A 20692-nucleotide genomic window follows, 5' to 3' on the forward strand; every position below is an offset into this window, starting at 1 on the left:
TTTGGCTGTGACTTTTTTCCTGAGCATTCTTGCTAACGAGTCAGGGACTTCACATCCCTTTCCTGAGAGCTTTCTCGTGACAGCTTCTGGAGGGTACCGTTCTCTCCCCTCTGCCTTCAATGCATGATCAGTGAGCGAAGAAGCTGTTGACTGCAACACCTCCACTCTTTGAATGATGTTAAGCTCCAGACTGATGCCTTTCCCGAACTGATCACTGCAATGGAATAATCCATCCCCTGTCAGCAGAGACTGGGACATAGCTAAGGATTAATTGGCTGAAGCTCAAACTAGATAAGCCCAAGATAATATTTATAGGTCAGAGGAAACAATTGAAAGGAACATCAAACATGACACCAGCGTGCACAACTGGTGGAGTTTATCTGCCCCTTGTTTTAAAAACCAACTGTCTCTGCCTGTCGCAGGACACGTCTGGTTGAAAGCAGGTTTCATAAACATTCGTTTTGAATGCCATACACCTCTGTCTCTGGCCAAGTTCAGACTCCTTGTTTAATCTGCTTTGTACAAAGAGGTTTCGATTGCATGAATGCTTGGAAAATATCCATTCTTTGTGAAAATATTTGCCTGTGCATCCTAGCAGAGAGGATTGTGCATAAACACCATTCCTGATGGTGATATTGATGTCTGTCTACACTTCAGACATACTACGATCTCTGCTTTTCCCTCATTTGAAAAGAACTGTGAACCAAGTGCCCACCACTCCAACTCATGTGCATAGAGAAGCTATATTTGCAATGTAGAAGGGGGTTAATTTTACCAGTATGCTTGTTATTTGCAGGAAGGTAACGTGTATAGATGTATGTTAATGCTCTTTGTTCAGTACGCCCCAATTTCAGCAGACATCTAAGGCATCTTTCCCAGGTGCCCTGAGTTGAAATAAGACTGCATTTTGTGGTTTGATTACTCCTTTCTCCCTTCCTCCCAAAGAAATCTGTTGCAGCATTGTTGATAGGACTTTATTGTATTGCAACGTATTTAGAAGCACTCTCTTACAGTTTTGCTACACTAGCACACTTCTTTGAGATGCAGAGAAGCCTGTTATCAGAGATCATCCTTTAGGGATTCTACATCCAGCAAAAACAGCTCTCAGTTTGTGGATTACTGTGTGTTTTGATGTTCAGGCTTTGCAAGACAGAATTTTCTTTAGTAATCTACAATTGTGAGATGGAGCCTTTGCTGTTCCACAGGCCCAAATCAGTGTCAAAGGTCTTTCACAAGGTGGGGTAAGTAGGAAAAAAATATTAAAAAAAAAATTCAGCAGCAATATGCTTATACCCCTTCTGGGTTCAATTCCATTTAGAAATAGTGAATACTTGCAAATTTTGAGTTGGTTTTATGAATTATTCACAACAGAAAAGGGATTCAGAGTTGCATTTGTACAATGAGAAAACACAGATGATAGATGGTTTCACATGTCCAATGAAAAATCAGCCATCGCAGCTTGAATTTTGAATACTGATACCAAACTGCTAATGAATAATTTGCAGATCAGGAATTTTTAAGTGAATAATTTTAAACAAATAAATTTGAGAAAATCAGACAAGTGGTTCATCTGCTTCTTTTGGAGCAGCTAATTCACCCATTCACTCCCTTCTGCAGCTCAGTTGCAGTGATTTGGTTCTCAAAGGACCAAAAAGAAAATGTAAATTGAAGTAAAAAGTGTGCTGGAAAAATGATAGCATGTTACTCTGCTAATTCAGAGTGGCAGGGTGCATAAGCAACAGGGTAGGAGAAGAGCATCTGTTAAACCTGCTAAAAATATAGTACTGGCTTCTCATAAGCTACGTTGGGAGAAGACTTTGAAGAAAAGAATGGGGCATGGGGAAAAGCTTTATTCATTGAGAAAACTAAAGGGCAAGCAATTTCCTAGAGTCAATTATTAACTAAAACAACTCAAGGATGGAGCAACTTTTTAGCTAGCTCAGGAGCCTGCAAAAACTTTTAAATGAAGGTTTAGAAAATAAAAACTCTGAGTCAGTAAGAAGGCTCTGGGGTGGATTTGCTGGGGATAAGGGGAGTCCCTGGGGCCCATGGTCCCCTTTCCCCCATAGCACCTCTTTTATGCTGTATGTGCTCTGGATGTGTGTCAGGGGAGGTGAAGCCCCTTTCTCCAGCCCACCTATGGCTGCCTCTACAATCTGTCATTATACTCACAAATCCTACCATTAAAAAGCAAACACGTGCCTAAATTTTGGGGTTACAGACTGACTTTGCATTCTCATGAGTTTCTCTTCCATGGGGCCTTTTTGCATGGAGGACAGGATTTAGCTTAGTTTCCTTTTTCTCTCTTTGGTATTAATTAGATGTCATGCTATGAAGTACATACTTCTAACAAGTGGGAACTGATTTCAAACTGTTAATGATGCAGCAGGTCTCAAACTACTTCAGTGAATGCATTGTGCAAACTGTCGTTCCCATCAGGAAGACCCCTACTTATAGCTGTGACAATATTGAGCCCTCATCCAGCCCTTCTAGTCTTCAGAGGTTCATTAAAACAATAACTCCAATAACAAATTCCTGGAAGCCTATACAATACTTCAGGTGAGTCCTATTAGTCCCATTTTACAGATGGAGAAACCAGGAAAAAAATCTATGTTACTTGGGCTAAACCACAGTAAGCAGAGTTTTCAGGGTTGGGCTACAACTTAGGAACTGGTGGTTTCCAATTTTGTGGTTAGATAATTAAACCAGGCCTTCCTCTTCTATTGAAGCTCATCCGTGAAAAATGAGTGCCTTCCCTTTAAGAGGTTTCCAAGCATGTATGCAAAGAGGAATCTATGACCTACAATTTATGTAAAGAACTTCCTTTTCATAAATCAGTTTGTTAAAGCTCTGTAGAAGCTTCCAAAGGCTCTGATCCAGCAGTGCACTTAGACATGTCCGTAACTTCAAACAAGTAAATCGTCCCATTGAAGTGCTTTCCTGGACTGGGGCCAAAGAAAGTGCAGTTCTCCCCTGAGTCAAGGTTCAGATGTAAAATGGGGAAAAATCATTTATCAAAAGTTTAATAAGTTACACAGTCATGGCAGAGCTCTGCCAGCCTTCCACATTAATACCTCAAGATAATAAGAAATGGCCTCAGGGAGATAATTGCTTCCTTGTTGATAGGCTGTGATGAAATGTTAAACCTCATCTGGAGGATGCAGTGTTGCTGGCTTTTCCTAAATTTGGCAGATCCCACATCCAGGCAATGTGAAACTGTGGAGGGGACATGCCTTGCTCTAGCAACACTCCTGCAGCATGAGCTCCCTCTTGTTCAACTATTACTCGCTTTTAAGGATTATCCTCGTAGGCGAACTAAGCACTGATACGTTCCAAAGATTTGGTGCATTTTGTGAGGTTTTGTAATAGTGAAATCACTTGGAAAAGAGGACTATTCACACCTTCTTCTGGACTCCTTCAGTGGTAAACACCTGAGAGATGGTACTGAACACACTGTTAGGCGCTGCTGGTGAGTGAGAGTTCCTAGGAGTTCCTAGTGAGTTCTTAGGAACAAGAAGGGAATGTGACTCAAATTAGCAGGGTGACACCTCTGAGTAATGACACGAAGTGATCTTCTCTGCTCTGGCACGCTGACTCCTGGGGGTGCACAGTTACATATCAGGTCTGCGGACCTCCTTCAAGGCTCGCCTAAGGTTGTTACTCAGAATGAGTGACAGCTGTCACTGCAAACACAAAGCTGCCAGATTCAACGGCTTGTTCTTATGTTTTATAAAATCCAACACAAGAAGCATCATAGTTCCAAAATGATACTTACATCTACGATTAGGAAATCAAGCCAGCACCAGGCATTGGTGAAATACTTCTTGAAGCCATAAGCCACCCATTTCAGGAGCATTTCCAAGACAAAGATGTAAGTGAATATTTTGTCAGCATACTCCAGCATAGTTTTTATGTTTTTCCTGTCTTCAAGGTAAATATCTTCAAAAGCCTGGAAGTACAAAAGATTGATTAAAAACTTCTCCTAAGCTGTGTTGGAAAGCATTGGTGCTGCACTGCAGGTCTATAGTTATTTGACAGGATATCATGTACTGTCTGTGATTTCTGATATATTTTAATGTCACCATCAGAACGAGTGCACAGGCACGAACAGGACTGACCCGAACCTAACAGAGATCTGTTCAGCTTTCCCTTATCATGGACACATGCTTAGCTCGCTCTCTCTCCAGGCTCTACTGGCTGTACTGACTAGACATCTTTTTGAGTGTAAGAGGAGCTCAAGCACCCTAACTTTGGGAACATGAATCTGTGAGCAGGGTGCCACCCCAAGGTGCCCGAGGGCATCCTGCCTCGGCTCCTGTTGGCTGTGCCATTGCTGTTAGGGCACCTGAGGTGCCCCAGGGCATAGGCCACCTGCCTTTAGGAGGCAGAATCGGACCCTTACAGTTAGTCAAATACATCTTATTGCTAATGATGACAAATTGGGTTATTAACCTGCTTATGCCTGTGTTATAGAGTACCAGAGTTCCCTGGCTTCTGTTCAGCCATCACATTTCAGGTAGCTACAACTATCTGCCTCAAGAAATGCTCATTATTATTCACTTAACAGAACAATTATGTTTTAAAGGTCAAGATATCTATCTACTCATCTCATCTGTCTCTCTAACTAACCTTATGCAGGGTGTCATCAAAGGACATTCAGTATCTGTATCAAGTACAAGCAACTTAATAACCCTTTAAAATATTTAAGATATAAAACAATATGCCTACTAAAATAAAACAAATAAAATAATCTCATATTTTAGCTTTCACTTTATGATGTACATCAAATAAAATGCAGGATCCTAGTGTCAGGGTTGCATATATACAGCCTGTTTCGGGGTTTCTAAGTCGAGCAGTAGTTACAGTTTGCTTCCCCAGCTACTCTAGTGACTGTCATCACACAAGCTGCTCCCGTGTCCCTGTAACCTGGATAACCCAAGCTTTGCTATATTACTCTCATCCCATCGTGTGACCCAGAGCACTTGGCAGCAAGAGACAACATTATTTGAGAGGGTCTGTGCTAATCATCTTAATTATCTGCATTTACATATTTCAAGATCTGTAGCTACTTTCTGAGGAACTTCAAAAATTTAGCAAACACCCAGTGCCTGGAGATAGAAGAAGTGTGTTACTTGTCACTCAAGCAGTCACGCTGCTCTTTTGCCTGCCAGGGAACAGTAATTAAACCGACAAGAAAGCTTTGGCAGCCTGTACCAAAGCTTGTCCATTTGTCCCCACACTTTGGGGTGACTTTTTCACTGCAACTCGGTCTCCTATCTTGCCTCCAAAAATGATATATCAAGGGTGTGAAAGAGCTGTTGAAGAAAGCCACAGAAAACAATACACAGGGAGACTGGAGTTTATCACTTCTTGTAGGGGCTCACTCACTTTGTCAGATGACTTGATGTACTTTGCAATTACTGCAAAAATAACAACAAACTATTTAAAGTGATTTCCTCCTCTCCCTCCTTTGCTCTACCTATTTTCTACTAACTTGTCAAAAAGTACATTGTGTTTTGTCTCCTAAAAGCACACTGTGAGTCAGGAAGCAGCTTAATAAGGGATGAAAAATACTCCACCTGCATGCCTCAGGTGCACTGTACTTCTGCACGAACTATCGATATTACCCAAAGGACAGAACTCTGGTGCTTTGCATTTTTTCACGGTGACAACAGGTGAAATCTTTGCAATATAAGACATCATTAAGGGTTATTTTTTCTGCTTTGCTTTGTGTGTTAAAAAAGAGTTAAACAGGATACCTGCAGTGTTATCCACAATTACTATTAAAACACAGGCTCCCAGTTTGGGTGTTTATGGCTTAAATGCATAAGAAAAGGTTTCGGATATTTTGCAGCAAGATGTAGATATATTCTGATGGTTTAACACAAACGTAGACTGGCTTTTAAGCTCCCTTAAGAACTTAGCACGTCCCAGTGATGTAGCCAGATGAGTTCAGTTTTTGGAAGAGCTCATCCCAGAATAACAGAAGAAAAAAGTCATGTGTTCCATCCAACATCTCTAGTCCAATACTGGAGCGCCGTGCTGATATGTGAGAAAATGCAGCATGATTTGCCCGTATACAGGATTGCACTGGCTAAATTGAAAATCGCAAAAAAGTAAATGAATGCATGCAATGAAAATTAAATGAGATTTATATTGCAGTGTTCAGTATCTAAGGCACTTTTAATTACATATGTAAGGAAGTGTATTCATCTAAAGTGTATTACAGCACGCGACATGGCCCCTTTAAAATATGTTAAAAAATTAACACGCTGATCCCCAAGCTAGTGCAAAACTGCCAGAGTCCATCGATTTCAGCAAAGCTATGACAATTTTCAGCAGCCTACTATTTACCCAAGTTTTTCAGCCTCTCCCTTTTCATAATATAATAAAATCCACTGGGTGAAATTTCAGCCCATCCCTGGTGGACCTGGAGAACGGTCCATTCCTTTCCTTTTCCATCAACATTTATGTATTTCCATCTTCTTGTCTCCCTGCAGAGACTTTCTTTAAACTACATAAACCCAGTACTTCTGTGTTTTCCTCTTTTTTTTTAGGCCACTGATAATTTTTGTTGCTCTCCTCTGGAGTTTCTTCAATTAGCCCACGTCTTTCCCAAAGTGCAATGCCCAGAGCTGAAGCCAGTGCTCCAGCTGAGGCCTCCTTGATGCCAACTGGAGTGGAAGAACATGCTTATTTATACTGCCCAGTGGGGTGTTCGGCTTTCGTGCAGTGCTGTGATGTAATTTACTCTATCGTGTGTGTTGCCTGTTCTTTCTCTAGCTCTTTTTAGTAAATCTGCTACCTTACCAGCCATCCTGCATCATGCCTTTCTGCTTGTGATTATTGCTGACGAGGTGAATCAGGCACCTTTCTAAGATGATGTTCCTCTTGCTATTTACGACAGATTCATCCATTTGGCTGAAGTTAGTCCTGACCTCCAGAAATACACAGATAACGTGTCCAAACATGGCACTGTCTGCAAATTTAGTAGGTGTATTTCTTACTCCATCATGGAGGAGATCAGTGACCACCTGACCAAAGCCTGGGGAACTCTTGATAAACCTGTTTTCTCTATGCCTGTATATAAACCTGAGAGAAACCCCACCAACTTCAGTGACATTCCTGACGTGTAAATGGGCAACATAAATATATGCTGCCATCGCTATGAAGATGATAATATAGACAGGATAACCCCAGTACACAGTGGGATCTCAGGAGGAGAAGATCCCTCATCAGAGTCCTGGGCAATGACCAACCAGCCTCCATACATACACTTTCATTTGGATGCAAGCAGGAGCTATCTGTGCAGGGAAGGTACAGTGGTTTAAGCTGAGGTGTATTCAGAACATAATAGGCACCCACTAGCTCCATGTGTAGCACTGATTCAATGCCCTCTGTGTCTTTTATGATTTTGCTTTGCTGGTAACAAAATGTGCTAAAAAAAAAAAAAGAAAAGAAAAAAGAAAAAATAAAAGAAAAAAGAAAGATAAAAGAAAATAGGAAAAAAAGAAAATTAAAAAAAAAAGAAAAGAAAAAAAGCCATCCCTGGAGCAAAATACAAGCCTCCAGATGGGAGCTACCATGGAGCAGTTATGCGATGCTGAAGTAGTAACTCTGGGATACTTCCTCACACAGACTCCCTTAAGGATTTGCTTCTCAAAACATGTGCACATCATAGTTTTATGTTATAACAGAAGAATGTTGCCCCCCATATGGCAAAGGCAGGTGAAATCAGAAGAGCAGAAGACCTGTTTTAGCCCCAAACATGCTTTGCTTTCAGAAGTGAGCAGTAAGGGCTCATAAGATCTTAGAGACAGCTAACTGCATAACACCTTATCTGAGACCCATGTCCACTGTCAACCACCTAGGAAATCCTGTAACATTTACCAGGGCTCCACTGCTCAGCAGGATCATGAATATGATGAAAGTTTCAAACCAGTTGTGTTCGACAATTCTGTAGCAGGTTTTCCGCAGCCTCCACCAAATTTTTCCTGGAAATTTTGTTATGTCCACTGAACAGCATGGGAAGAATCGCACACAAACTGAAAAGGAGAAAAACAAAGACAAAGTAATTGTTAAAAAAGCCCATTCAATTCTTAAAGCTGCAATAAGGAGCTGCAAAACAAGATTTCTTCTAGCAACAAGCTGCTGCATGGAGTTTTTCCTCCCTTGTTTTTCTCACCAGCCTCTTCTGCTCTGTCTTCCGTTTCCCCCTCTCGCTACTCTATTAAAAAACCACTCAAAATCACTTAAAATGTATCCCAGTGATTTCTCCCAATGATTTTTATGATTCAGAATATATTGGCCATGAGTCACCAGTGCCCTAGTTCGATCACATTGTGTTAGCTGAGCTCAGGCAGCACCCCTGATCAGGACTAATGACTCCAGCAATAGTTTCCACATCCTTTTGAACAGAGGAAAGATATTTTCTTGGTATTATGGTACCACTAGAATTATTGATTATAAGTGCCAATCTGATGAAAGGGAGATGAGGGGAGGAGGTGCTGCAGTGCAGATGGGACCAATGTGCTGAAGAGGCTCAGACAGGAAAAGCAGGAGCAGATTTTGATCTCTTGGACTCTCATGAGCTTAAGCAAATCATTAGAATAATACCTTTGGAAAAGGTATTTAGGTGGTTAAATCCCCTTTGGTGTCAGCAGAAATTTAGGTATCCAGTCTCTGTCGACTGCGGCATCCCCACTGGTGCTTCATAGCACTTTCTGACCTTAGTGACAAATACTTTGTGGTAGTTAAATGTTGTGGTGGTAATGGGGACCACACACAGATTTCTAATAGGCAAAACCATGGCCATTTATAGTCTTCTTAGCAATATTCATTTGCTATAGCAAAAGGATATTGTCATCGGTAACGGACAGATCCATCTCTCCCATTTTAAAAAACACCCTGTGCATTGCCGAGTGTTGGGTAAGAACTTAAAATTGTGTGAGAGGACACCCTGGTAGCCAGAACTTGTCCTTTTCCAGGCTGGCCACGCAGCCTTATGTCAGATTATTTGACTCAAATTTCACAACATTTGCTGATGAGAATGACCCTCAGAAACTACTTTATTTTCAAAAAGCAATATATTTACCCTATATTTAATCCATGTGTTGTATAGAAAGAAACTTAGCTATGGAGCTTTATCAGTCCTATCATGAGAAAAAAAATCACAGGCCAACTGCTTCCATAGCTGAAAGGTGATCAAGGTCACTAACACGTCTTGAAGTATGCTACAACAGCTCAGAAGTGACAAGAGAGGACATAGCACTATGGTGATGCAATGCAATGTTATTACAAGTAGAAATAATATTTAGGCAAGGAAGCTGGGGAAGGAAAGAGGGTGAGTGCCATGGTTACGCAGACAGCAGATGCTGCTAATTCAAGGTGGCATAACAGAAGCGCTTGAGCTGCGTGTGGTATGCGAGGAGATCAAGTGCAACTCCCAGGACGCCAGGATTCCCAAGCAGCTGGAAGTGGGGCTCTGCTGGCAGCAGTCTCTGCCAGAAGGAAGAGAGCTGCTAAGTCTGCTGTGTTCCTCCTGGCATTTTCTGTAAGTTTTTATTAGCCCAGATCCCTGCTATGGAGCAGCAGAACTGTAGGATGTTTCATACATGAACTACTCCCAGATCTCCCCTTTCCCTCACATTTCTGAGAGGTTTGGTAGGTGTAGGCTCTTGGATGTATGAGGCTTTGGTATGGGACTAACAGGATAGTAAACCATTTATGCAAAGGTAACGGGACAGCGATGCAAATAACTACCTGTCCTCTAAATGATTCCGTCACACAAATCCACACCAGTTCCCAGTTTACCACTGTATTCTGGAATTCAAAGGAATGCCAGGCTCAGTTGAAATACACTAATTTAATCAACTATTTGAGAACATAATGCTAGGGGAAGATAGAAGTGTAAGAACCAGCTCTCTGCCTCTTTGTAGGTCAGGTACCACTCCAACAAAGGGACGTTTTATCCCTCTAAGCGCTTCAATGCTGAACACCAAAGAATCGTGTCAAGGGACAAAAGGATATTGTGTTAGTCACTGCTTTTTGCTAAAACCAGTACAGTGCTCAGAGATGGTAACGAGTGTGATTTGGGCATATTTTAAGAAGTAGGTATATGGAACAGACTTCAGGCATGCAATACTGCATGGTACCAGGATCCCTGAGCTGACATATGGCAGCTCTGCTTAGAGATGCCCATGCAGTACAATCCCACCAGCATGACATGACAGAGGGGGCTATTGTGCCTTTTAGCAGTGCTGCCAGAAAACTCTTACACTTCTCACCCTACAACCTATATGGTCGTTACCAGCTTTCAGGTGTCTGGTCCACACTCTGTGCTGTTATGCAGGTACACAGGCCACCTCATTGTCAACTCAGATTTGGATCAGGAAAACCAAAGACTTGGGCTTAGGTCCCTCATTCATCATGTGAACAGCCTAATGAGCAGGCTGTTCACTATGTACGCGTGGATTTCTCATGTGAAGCAGGAATCCCCCTTTGTACTGGAGGAACCATTCTTCTAGCAGAATAAAATTATAAACTTTCCATGACGTACCTGGTTCCTGTAAACAATTTCATCTGGAAAAAAATGAGCATTTTTCAGACTTAATACATTTGTCCAGCAAATTTCCCCTCTTTTCTCCTAAGTTACCTCCTAGATGGATACTTGGCTTTTTAGTCTCTTAGATGAATGCCTAGGCTCAGCTAGTAACAGGTATGACATGCTCTGTCATGCTCTTACAGAGTAGAAAGGCTCTGTGAGTACCACTGGAAAAGGTTAGGATCTTCCAGGAAGTGGTTTTCCCCACCGTAAGGTAGCTGGATGAATCATTCCCTGGAGGAGTCTGCCTCTGTCTTTCCACTACACAGGCAGCCTGCACGATTATCTGAGCCCAGGCACAGCTAAAATTAGGGGATCACCTTCAAATTAGATACTAATGAGCAGAGCAGTGTGAGTTCCAAAGTCACTTCATTTGTGATGGAAAATACTTAGAAAATGGTAAAAACAGGCTATTGCTGATTTAGTCAGCTTCCACCCGATAATCTACAGGTACAAAGAGGTATTTTTTAAAGACAGAAAGCAGCTAGGACCACTTATCTTTTTTTTTTTTTTTTTTTTATGCTTTTTGATGGCTTTCATGCAATTCTGATCTGAAAAAAAGTCCTAGTTACTGACAGTAATACCTTGAAAAATCCAAACTAGCTTCTCAGATGAGTCAGCCCAAAATCACAGCGCTATTAAATCCCATGCTTTTGATTGGGCTCAATTCAGGAATGTTTAGACCAGATTCTGATACAATTATTAATGTCAAGTAGCACTTCTGTGAATAATCATGCTGGCTGCAATTCCGATGAAATGCTATTTTTAACTATTCATAAATCAAACAGGAAAAAAAAGAAAACTAAAAGAAAAAAAGAAAATTGATCACAAACAGGTCTTTTAATGAATGAGCAAAGTTCTATTTTGGTTTCAAATTTTCTGATTTCCCTCACTGACTGTTGTTTCATGTTTGTGCTTTTCTGGACTCTCTCGTAATGCTGGTAGCCTGCTGTTCTGGTGACCTTGACCCAAGCTTAAATGATGAACTAGAAGCTTCACGTAACCCAACAAAAAAATTTACTTGACCTTCATCAACATTCTAACAGGTTTTTTTTTTTGCCATTTCCGGTAAATCAAAATATCAAAAAGCATTCTGGTGTGTCTAAGGCATGAACTGGTGAGGGTCTGAGCAATCATCACTCCAGCTGGCTTCTACAACAAAGCAGGTGGTCAGCAGCCCCCAGCATCAGTTTTTGAAAGCTACTTTATCCACATGGAGAAGACTATTCATTAACACCTTTTAGCACAGCAAATGTCAAGGCAGGAATAAACCCTTTGGCATTTCTTATAGCAGCATTAGTCATACTGCCTTGTCTAATAGATTTGTGCTATCCCCCTGAAATCAATGCTAGTAGGGAATGGGTTGTGCAGAAGAAGCTGACCACCTTGTGATTTAGTCAGGACTTAGTTTTGCCACCCTAATTCAAGTTGGTCTACATCTTTTTTGAGAGCAAACTGACTCATTTCCATGATGGCCCTTTGGGTAGTAGGTTACCGCTCAACAGAAACACAGAACAGCAGCAGAAGCCCCCCAAAGGGTCGAGTTATTTGCTGGTAAATCAGTGAAGCTGTACTGAGCTGCACCAGTGGTCAACTTGTCCAAGAACAATGTCTGTTTTCCATTCACATTACATACAATTTCTCATGAAACAGAGACCTGTTTACCAAGAAACCTTTCCAAATGCATCGGTATACCATGATATTACTTAGGTTTTGTTTGTTTTTCATAACAAGGGAATTCTTTCCTTCAGTCACTGGGGTGTCCTATAGCACAATCACAAACTGCAGGTTAAAATGTGTCCTAAACCACAGTCTCCACTGGAGGTGTGACAGAGAAAGCTCTTACTTAAACATCTGCCACAATGATAAACAAGTTACCAAAAAAAAGCAGGAGGAATTTAATTTACAATGCATTTTGTGTAAATATTCCTTCGGTTTCACATCCACATTTTCTAGCCTGGTGCATTATAATCATGGAGCTGTTAGATCTGATTGCATTACTTTGGTGCATTGGGAAAAAAAATCTATAAGTGTGGGAGCTACACTGCAAAAACTTCCTCCTGCGTGCGTGACAGACAAGCCTGTTGATTTCAGGCTTATGACTAAAAACTTTACAAATCCACTGCTTGTTCACACCAACATATACATTTTAAATTTACATAAAATTCTTAGATATGTTTTGGCTGGATTGGGCTGCTGATTCTCTTCAGTAAACCAAGAGGACCAATTAATTTCTTCTGTACTGTGGTCTAGCACGTCTGGTACCTTGTGTTCAAACCGCAGTAATTTTGTAGCTACTTTTACACAGGAGTTCCCAATTATTGGGACATTCATTTTTAGAATGAAACAATATTTTGCTTAGCTTTGAATGCTGGTTATAGCATTGCTTGGTTTGACACAAAGAAAATACAGTTTCCTCAGCATAAACTCAAGCAGAAAGGTATTTATAACACAGTTTTAATACATATATATCTGCCAATCTGGGTTTCTAATGACCAGTCTGTCTAGTTGTGTATGCCCAAGCAAGAAAGCAAGTCTTGCTGTAGTCCCTTCGTACAGGAAGTGTCTCCCCAGGTGTGGAGGGAACATGATCTGTGCACAACCTCCTTGTTTAACCCTTTTCTTGTCTTCTGGCCTCACTAACCCACTGGCATGCATGGCTGGGTTTTATACTGTGCATCTCTAGGGCTAACATGGAAGAGACTTGCCATCACTGTCTCCAGTATTCGGGTACCTGAGACACACATGGAGATTTGAGTCTTTTCTTGTGTACTACAACCGGGTGCTGCCAAGAGAGCATCTGACAAAGCCACAGTCTGCCAGGTGTTTTTACTCTTCCAAGGGCTTTACAAGGGGACATTTCTTGTTTATCTGCTGCTACTCTCCTCAAAACATATCCTCTTGTAGGTCACTACAAATAACAATGTGACACCTCGAAGCAAAGGCAGTGGGCAGCCTGGTCCACCACCGATGTTAGCCCTGCTTTGAGTGAGGGGGTGGATGAGTTGAAATCTAGAGGTCCTGTCCAACCTGAATTAATTTAATTGTGTACATGCGATAGGACTGTAAGAGTTTTATGATGTCTGAAAACTGTATACAAGAAAATACTAGCATGCCCTTCCTGATGGAAAAAAATGCTGTATCTCAGATATTACGGCTAGAAGAAAAAGATACCTTAAAACTTGTTTTTGTTCTGTGATTTTTTTTCCCCTAGAATGACAGTTACCACGTTTTGTTGGGCTTGGTTTGGTTTTACTTAGATTTTAAACATCATCTGGTGGCAGTCCTCGTAGCTCAGTTTAGATTCGTTCAGTTTAACGGTCTGTTTGAGCTCCTCTTCACTTTTTTGTTTCTAAATGACCGCTAACTGTGATTGGGAAGGACACGACGCAGATCCCACCATTAATCAGAGTAACTTCACTTTAGCGCATGGCATTTTCCAGCTGCGATAATTGCTCCTGCATGGTCACATGAAAACTGTTTGTGGGTGTCCTTGGTGTCACGAGTTGCGATCAACCACGTGTTGAGCAAGGTAGCTCATTCTCGCACGACCATTGGACGATACCCCTTTGAAACCTTTGCCAGTGGGCTGTGTCCGGGGAATTACGCTTGAGGACTTGGCGAAAACTTTCTCCTATTAGGGTCTGGGAGAAAGGAGCGTGCTGGGGCCAGGGGGGTCTCTTTGGATGACCTTCTGTGAGACACAGAAGAGAATGTCCAAACAGATAGCAATTTTTGATGCAGAGAACGCATACCAATGGAGGTAACAGGACTGGAGTGTTGCAAGGCATCTGGAGGAAAAAATACCCAAATAGCTGGCATTGCCTAGATGTTGCTTTCCCATCAACTGGCAACAAGAATGATCTCTCCATTTCTATCAGGTTTTTCCCAGCAATACTTGCTAGATGCCAGAGCTGTGACCCTACTTTGGCTTCACATTTCCACACCCAAGAATATTCCCCGTTGACCCTAATCAAAGCTATTTTGAGATGATAACGAATTAACAAGTCTCCCCAAGAAAAATGACCTATGGTTTATCTGGGTCACCCAACTCCGGGAAAACTGTGACCTCAGCAAACTTTCAGCAACTATTTCAAGAACATGCATTATCTTCATTGCCTTTGTTATCTGAAAAAGGGGGCTGAATCCGAAACATATTTGTTCAGGACACAACTTATGCTGGATGTATTTAGAAATGTCATAGTCTGAATTTAGATCACTGGATTTAGATCTATTACAAGCCAGTAAAGGCAACACTAGATAAATTTGCCCAGTGCTTACCCTTCAATAATTCCATTTTAGTACTTTATAACCTTGTCATATCGTGGCTAACTAGACTGTTGTTTGTTTGCTTGTTTTCTAACTAAACTGAAATGATAACTGCATGAGGTTTAATTGCAATGGTAAGTTTGGATAAAAATATTGGGAGATATTTAATAGAAGAAGATTATAGGAAAACACTTTGTTTCCCTGCATAATTAAAACCAAATGTAAACGTAATTGTAGTAAGAATCATTTAGACTTTCAGTTTATGGCACTTTGACTTGAAATTTTATGAGCAAACACTCACATGTAAAGTTTATGCATTTTTGCCAAATCCGTGAGGAATGTGACCACATTTAGCCTACACAGTAGGCTCTGAAAAATCTGCATGGATATACGCTGCACAGGAAAGCAGAGCAGATATGCTGGGGAGGATGTCACCTGCAACTGCATCCCCAGTGCCCCCGGACACCCTGCACGGCACCAAGGGCTAGGAGCAGGTTCTCCTTCAATTCCCACTCAGAGCTCAGGGCTCAGCTGGCCGTACATGGGGAGAAGAGGAAAACACCCTGACTTGAACAGGAACTGGTGAGGAACTATGAGAGGTGAGGAATAAAAGGCATGAGCAGGGATGCTCAGGGGGAAGGCAGCAGGAGCCAGCAGAGTGGATATAACCCAGGGCAAGCTTGGGGTTCAGCCCACGCCACCTTCATTTCTACATTTCTCTGCTTCCAGGATGACGCATGGGCTTCAAAACTGGCTTAATGCTTCCAATGATCCATCTAGAAGAGCATCGCTTTCTACCCTGCGTCCCATTGACAGCAGTGGAGAAGATCTGACAAACTGGGTTGGTATTGATGTGGTCCTGCACGATTGAGTTTCAGGCAGTTCTGGTTATTTTAAGACAGAGCAAATTGCAGAGTGCTACTGCTCTGGGACTGAATCAGGGCTGTGCACTGAATGAAGTGATGGGTTGTGTGATGTCTGCCTTATTTCTTTTAAAAACTGGAAGGCGATCATGGCCAACCACAGTTTCAGAATTTATACATTGACATTTGACTAGCACCAGTCTTACAGCGCTGGCTTGTTTAAGCAATTATAATTCAATTTCTCACTTTGCAGTGCACAACATAGATTGCTGCTCACTAGCCTCATTAAGAAATACATTGTGAAAGAATGAAAACACCAGATCTAATTTCTAAATGTTATTGTATGGACCAGAATAGTTACAGCATAGTACCATGCTTTCTTCTGTCAACTGCATTAATTTTTGGCTGCTGCTTTTAAGCAGAGCTGCCAAAAAAATGTTTAGTTCCTAGGGACATTTGTAAGGCCTGCAGGGCTCCCTTACCTCATTCAATCATCTTTCTCACACATATAGAGATGCACATTTTTTGCTGACTTCAGGGGCATTCATGTACCCAGCAAATCACCTCTGTCTGATTTCATCTGAGCAGCTTTGTTTTTGTTTAGAATAATCCTTGAATTTTCAAGGGAATATACTAACATTCAGCTAACCCTATTTTTCCTAACCCAGATTTAAAGAAAAATGAGGAATCTGACAGAGATAATATTTGGAATAGAATGCACTCTGAGAAGAAATAACGCAGGATGTTATTTATCTTACGGATTGACTTAAAAATAGATCTGCTGGTGGAGCTGGGTTTTAAACCTGTGTTTTGGAGCAGGTTGGTGATAAAAAATTAATAAAATGCTGGCTTATTTGGGTATTAAAAGCAGTTATATAAATGTGAATTGTTGTTATCTAAAATAATTAAGTAAAATACCCTACACATAGCACATCCCTGGTCAGATGAAAGTTATTGGATATGCTAATTTCAACGCCCTTTAAAATAAATGAGACTCATGAACTCTGCAGACAGTTTCTGTTAACTGCCCATATGCATTTAAGCGACAGAAACATCCTGATCTGGCTAGTTCTCTAGGAAATTTGATCATGCACACATATTGGAAGGCAAAAATCTTCATTGGCCAAGTTAGAAAAATCAACATATTAAAAATCCCCTCTATAGCACAAATCATGATGAAAAAGTCCAGCATGTTAGAAGATGCACAACCATTTAGGGCACGCTTTTGGTTTATCTCACCTCAGAAATCTAAAGACTAATGTTAACAAGTGATTCTAAGTATGTGTTTGGAGCATTACGGTATCTAAGAAATGAAGTGCGTCCAGTGAAATACTACGGCAAGCAGACAGAGCAACGTGGTGTGAAGGTGGAGAGATGTTCACTGAGAGAAGAGGAAGATTTTTGCCTCAGCATTACAGTGAAATATGCAGGCCCTTACCTTCAGGGAAGCAATCTTCAGGCTCCATCAGCTCCTCAGCAAACTCAGGGATCTGCTCCAGCAGTTCTGCAGGATTTGTCAAATCCACTGTGCTGCCTTCAGAAAGACTGATTTCATCAAGCTTGTTGTCAACAAGAGCAAAGACGAGGAAAACAAATTGATCAATTGCCCCAAAGGAAGTAGCTGAGTGTTTATTCCACTAACCAATATCCCAGCTAAAGCCACCACGACAGACATTGCCATGCACTTCACACGGTGCCCACTCCTCTAGTGACAGCTCTGCCTACGCTGCTGTGAGCTAACAGTTGACCCATCAATAAGAACAACAACAAAAAGTTAACACATAAAACTTATTTTTCTAAAAGAAAAGAGATGCAAACCATAGAAAGATAGCGAACAGCCATTGAATATTAATGGTAGGTAGAAGCTTGGAATGACTGAACCACTCATGATTTTAAGACTTCTACATTTTGAAGGCTCATGTCTTCAATGGGGGGGACCAGAAGTGGGACCTAGCTCCTGAAATTCTGAAGGGTGAATTTGAGGACCTATGTTGGGTTCCTGTCTCTGGGGCCTCATTCCTGAGGCTTCTCGCCCACAACTGATGGGTGACATCTGTGCCTTGTCAGTTGGGACCATGCTTTACTCCCTGCTGCCACGGCTTGTCCTCTGAGATGAGCAGAAGTCCCTGCTCCAGGGTCCGGTCGCACGATGCCACAGGCATGAACGTGTGAGAAAGCTCTTCCACTTGTCTCAACCCAGGGCTAACCTGTTCCCACCACATGGTGTGGCTGGCCCCTTGCCTTTTGGTCACACATGGCTTTTGAATGCCTTTCAGAGGCTCTATCCCTTGCCTGCTTTGACACCACCATCTTAGGTGTGTTGTTTAAATTCTGCGTTTCTCAAATCCTCCTCTGCCAAATGGGAACAAGAATATTCCCACTCCCTGAAGCATTGGTTATCTTATCTATTTAGAGCAGGAACTCTCAAGTACATCTGGGTAAAAATTTCTGGGGAATAGATTGTTTTCAAAAATTGTTTTAGAGGCTATGCAAGAAATTGGGTTAAACATAGAAAAGGAACTTGATAAAAATCTTATGTTGTAGCTGGAAATTTGGCTGAATTTGCTATTAAAAGAGATAAGATATATGATTAAATAAATCATCCAAGTATGAAATAGAAATATCATTTTAGGTTAAAACTCTTTTAACGGAATTAAAACATTTTCTTTAGATGAAAACAGTGGGGTTTTCCCATATTTTATTTTACTAATCAAAACATTTATATTTTGTGTTAATCCAAAATTATATTTTACTTGATTATTCAGCTTGGCCACTAAAGTGAAAGAGCTAATATTTGCCAGCCCTGCTCACAGTTTGTTTCTGACTGTATTAGAGCAGTATCTGGCACAAGTGGGCAACACCAAAGCTGATACCTTCTATGGGTCTTATAAATGCAAAATAGCCATAAGCAGGAGTCAGGAGAGGTGGGTTACTTGTTAACTGTCTTATTCTGTTTGCTAAGTACCTACTGAAATCTTTTTTGTGCTTTATCTTGCAATAGTATTGTGTCCGTTTAAAAAAATGAGGACAATAATACTTACCCATGCTTTTAAACAACCTGTGAGATAGTTTTATGAGAGATGGCACGTACACATAAAATATTATTTTCATGAGGATGATGGTGATGGAGTTAGAGAACACGTACAGCTTTATATATTTATTATTAATGTGAAAATGGGCCCTCTGTTTTCCAGTATACACAGTCAATGCAAAATTTATAGCTGAATTCAGAGAAATGCTGAACCTGGGGTAAAATGGGCAAGACCGAACATTCCAGCAATGCTTGCGAGCGAGGATGGAAGCTACTTGTTTGCAATTAGCTGCAGCATCCAGAAGGTCATAATCTTGGCTAGGTTTTTAATGCTCTACTCAAAAAGACTGCAAACAATCGAGAAGAGACCTTTTAAAAAGAGAGTCAGAACAGAAAGCACAGGTCAAAGACATGGATAAAGCTTCTAAAAAATCCATATTCAGAATGCTGCTATCATACAGAGCCCATTTTCTACAGACTACCAATAGTATATGATGCTGGAAAAAAATGTCATACAAAGTTTCAGCACTTTAGAACTTTCTGATACTGTTCATTAGGGAATGCATTTAGTCATTATCTGTTCTGTTACAAAGACGTCAAAACACACATCATCGAAGGAGTCCTAAATCATATATAGCTGTAGGATGTAGAAAATATGAGTTCCAATGAGAAAAGAAGCCTTGTTGGATATAATTCTTACCAATAGACAGAAAGAGAAAACTGTGAGAACAACGTCAGCTCAACAGCATTGTCAATGAGAGAGTTGTATTTAGCACAGACGGGTTAGGAAATTCACAGAACACAATACGATGCACTTATAATAGACTACAAGGAAAACATCTTAAAGAATCAAGAATTCTTGAGAGTTATTTATCAGGAGGAGTTTTTAGAAAATATTAGAATCCATCAGCATCAAAGGGAAACGGGGAACATGCAAGACAAAACAGACAGGATTTCTTCTGAAAAGCCTTCAAAGAAGAAGAGGCAGAGAACATGGATTCAGCAAACACTAGACAAAGGTTTCAGGGTCTGAACTGGGACTAGAAAAAGAAGGAACCATACATATGAGAAAGGATGGAAAAATTAGGAAAACTTGTAGGAAAAGAAGCAAAGGTTACTCTTTGCCAGAAAGGTTAAACGGATTAAGAAGGTTTTCATGAACTCAGTAATGGAAAGAAAAGAGCTAGAGACATAATAACAATTGATGAGGGAGATGTAACTGGTCAAAATTCAGTTGTCTGAGAAAACAAACTCTTTTTAAAAGAATACACCAAGGGGATCAATGAAAAGAGGGGGGAAAGCCTGTTAGAATTAACAGAAATGTAAGTAGAGAAATATCTAAAAAGCCTGAAACGTGTAAATCAGCAGATCCAGACAAAGCACATTGTAGGGCATAAAGGGATCCGATACACCAAGTTAACACACCATTAGCAATCAGTAGTGAATGCTCATGGAAAACTGGAAACAGCCCAGGAGAGCAGCAATAAGTAAACACAATACTGAGCTCAGAGAAGAAGAAAAGGGAATAATCATGGGAATCACAGATCACTAAACTCTCTTTGTAGCTCATGATTAAAGTAAATTAAATAATTACTTTATTTAAGTAATAGTTACTTTATTTAAGACTCAGAAGAGAAATGGAGAATGCTTTCTCGGGGTGAAATGTCATAGCGATGTAAAGACATTGAGGTGGCTCTCCTGTCTGCTAAGGGTTCTGTGCAGAACCTGGGTGCAAAGAGGACAAAAGATGGCAAAAAGGACAAATACAGAACCTCCTCTTTCTTTCTTGGAATAAGTGAGTGGAGGAGGTGTACCAGGCAGAGACAACAGGACCCATCAGGAGCCCCTTTGGGAGATCTCCCACCAGTACATGAATTCATGCTGCAGAGGGTGGTTTTTAATGTGTTTCTGGCTGAAGTGGCTGTT

At 41.0% G+C, this 20692-nt stretch overlaps 1 protein-coding gene across 6 annotated transcripts in view; it reads right to left on the reverse strand.

Annotated features, from left to right (window-relative positions):
• SCN5A (sodium voltage-gated channel alpha subunit 5) overlaps nucleotides 1-20692 on the reverse strand; it is a 173677-nt gene that overhangs the window by 32214 nt on the left and 120771 nt on the right. For all 6 annotated transcript variants that reach the window (XM_068404979.1, XM_068404978.1, XM_068404980.1 and 3 more), the window contains 3 exons: nucleotides 17174-17294; nucleotides 7891-8045; nucleotides 3776-3949 (listed from right to left, as the gene is read on the reverse strand). In XM_068404979.1, coding sequence (XP_068261080.1) covers nucleotides 3776-3949; nucleotides 7891-8045; nucleotides 17174-17294 — 450 coding nt within the window. The remainder of the gene's footprint in view (nucleotides 1-3775; nucleotides 3950-7890; nucleotides 8046-17173; nucleotides 17295-20692) is intronic.

The sequence above is a fragment of the Nyctibius grandis genome, chromosome 7 (assembly GCF_013368605.1).
Source record: "Nyctibius grandis isolate bNycGra1 chromosome 7, bNycGra1.pri, whole genome shotgun sequence".
In the NCBI taxonomy this organism is placed as follows: Eukaryota; Metazoa; Chordata; class Aves; order Nyctibiiformes; family Nyctibiidae; genus Nyctibius; species Nyctibius grandis.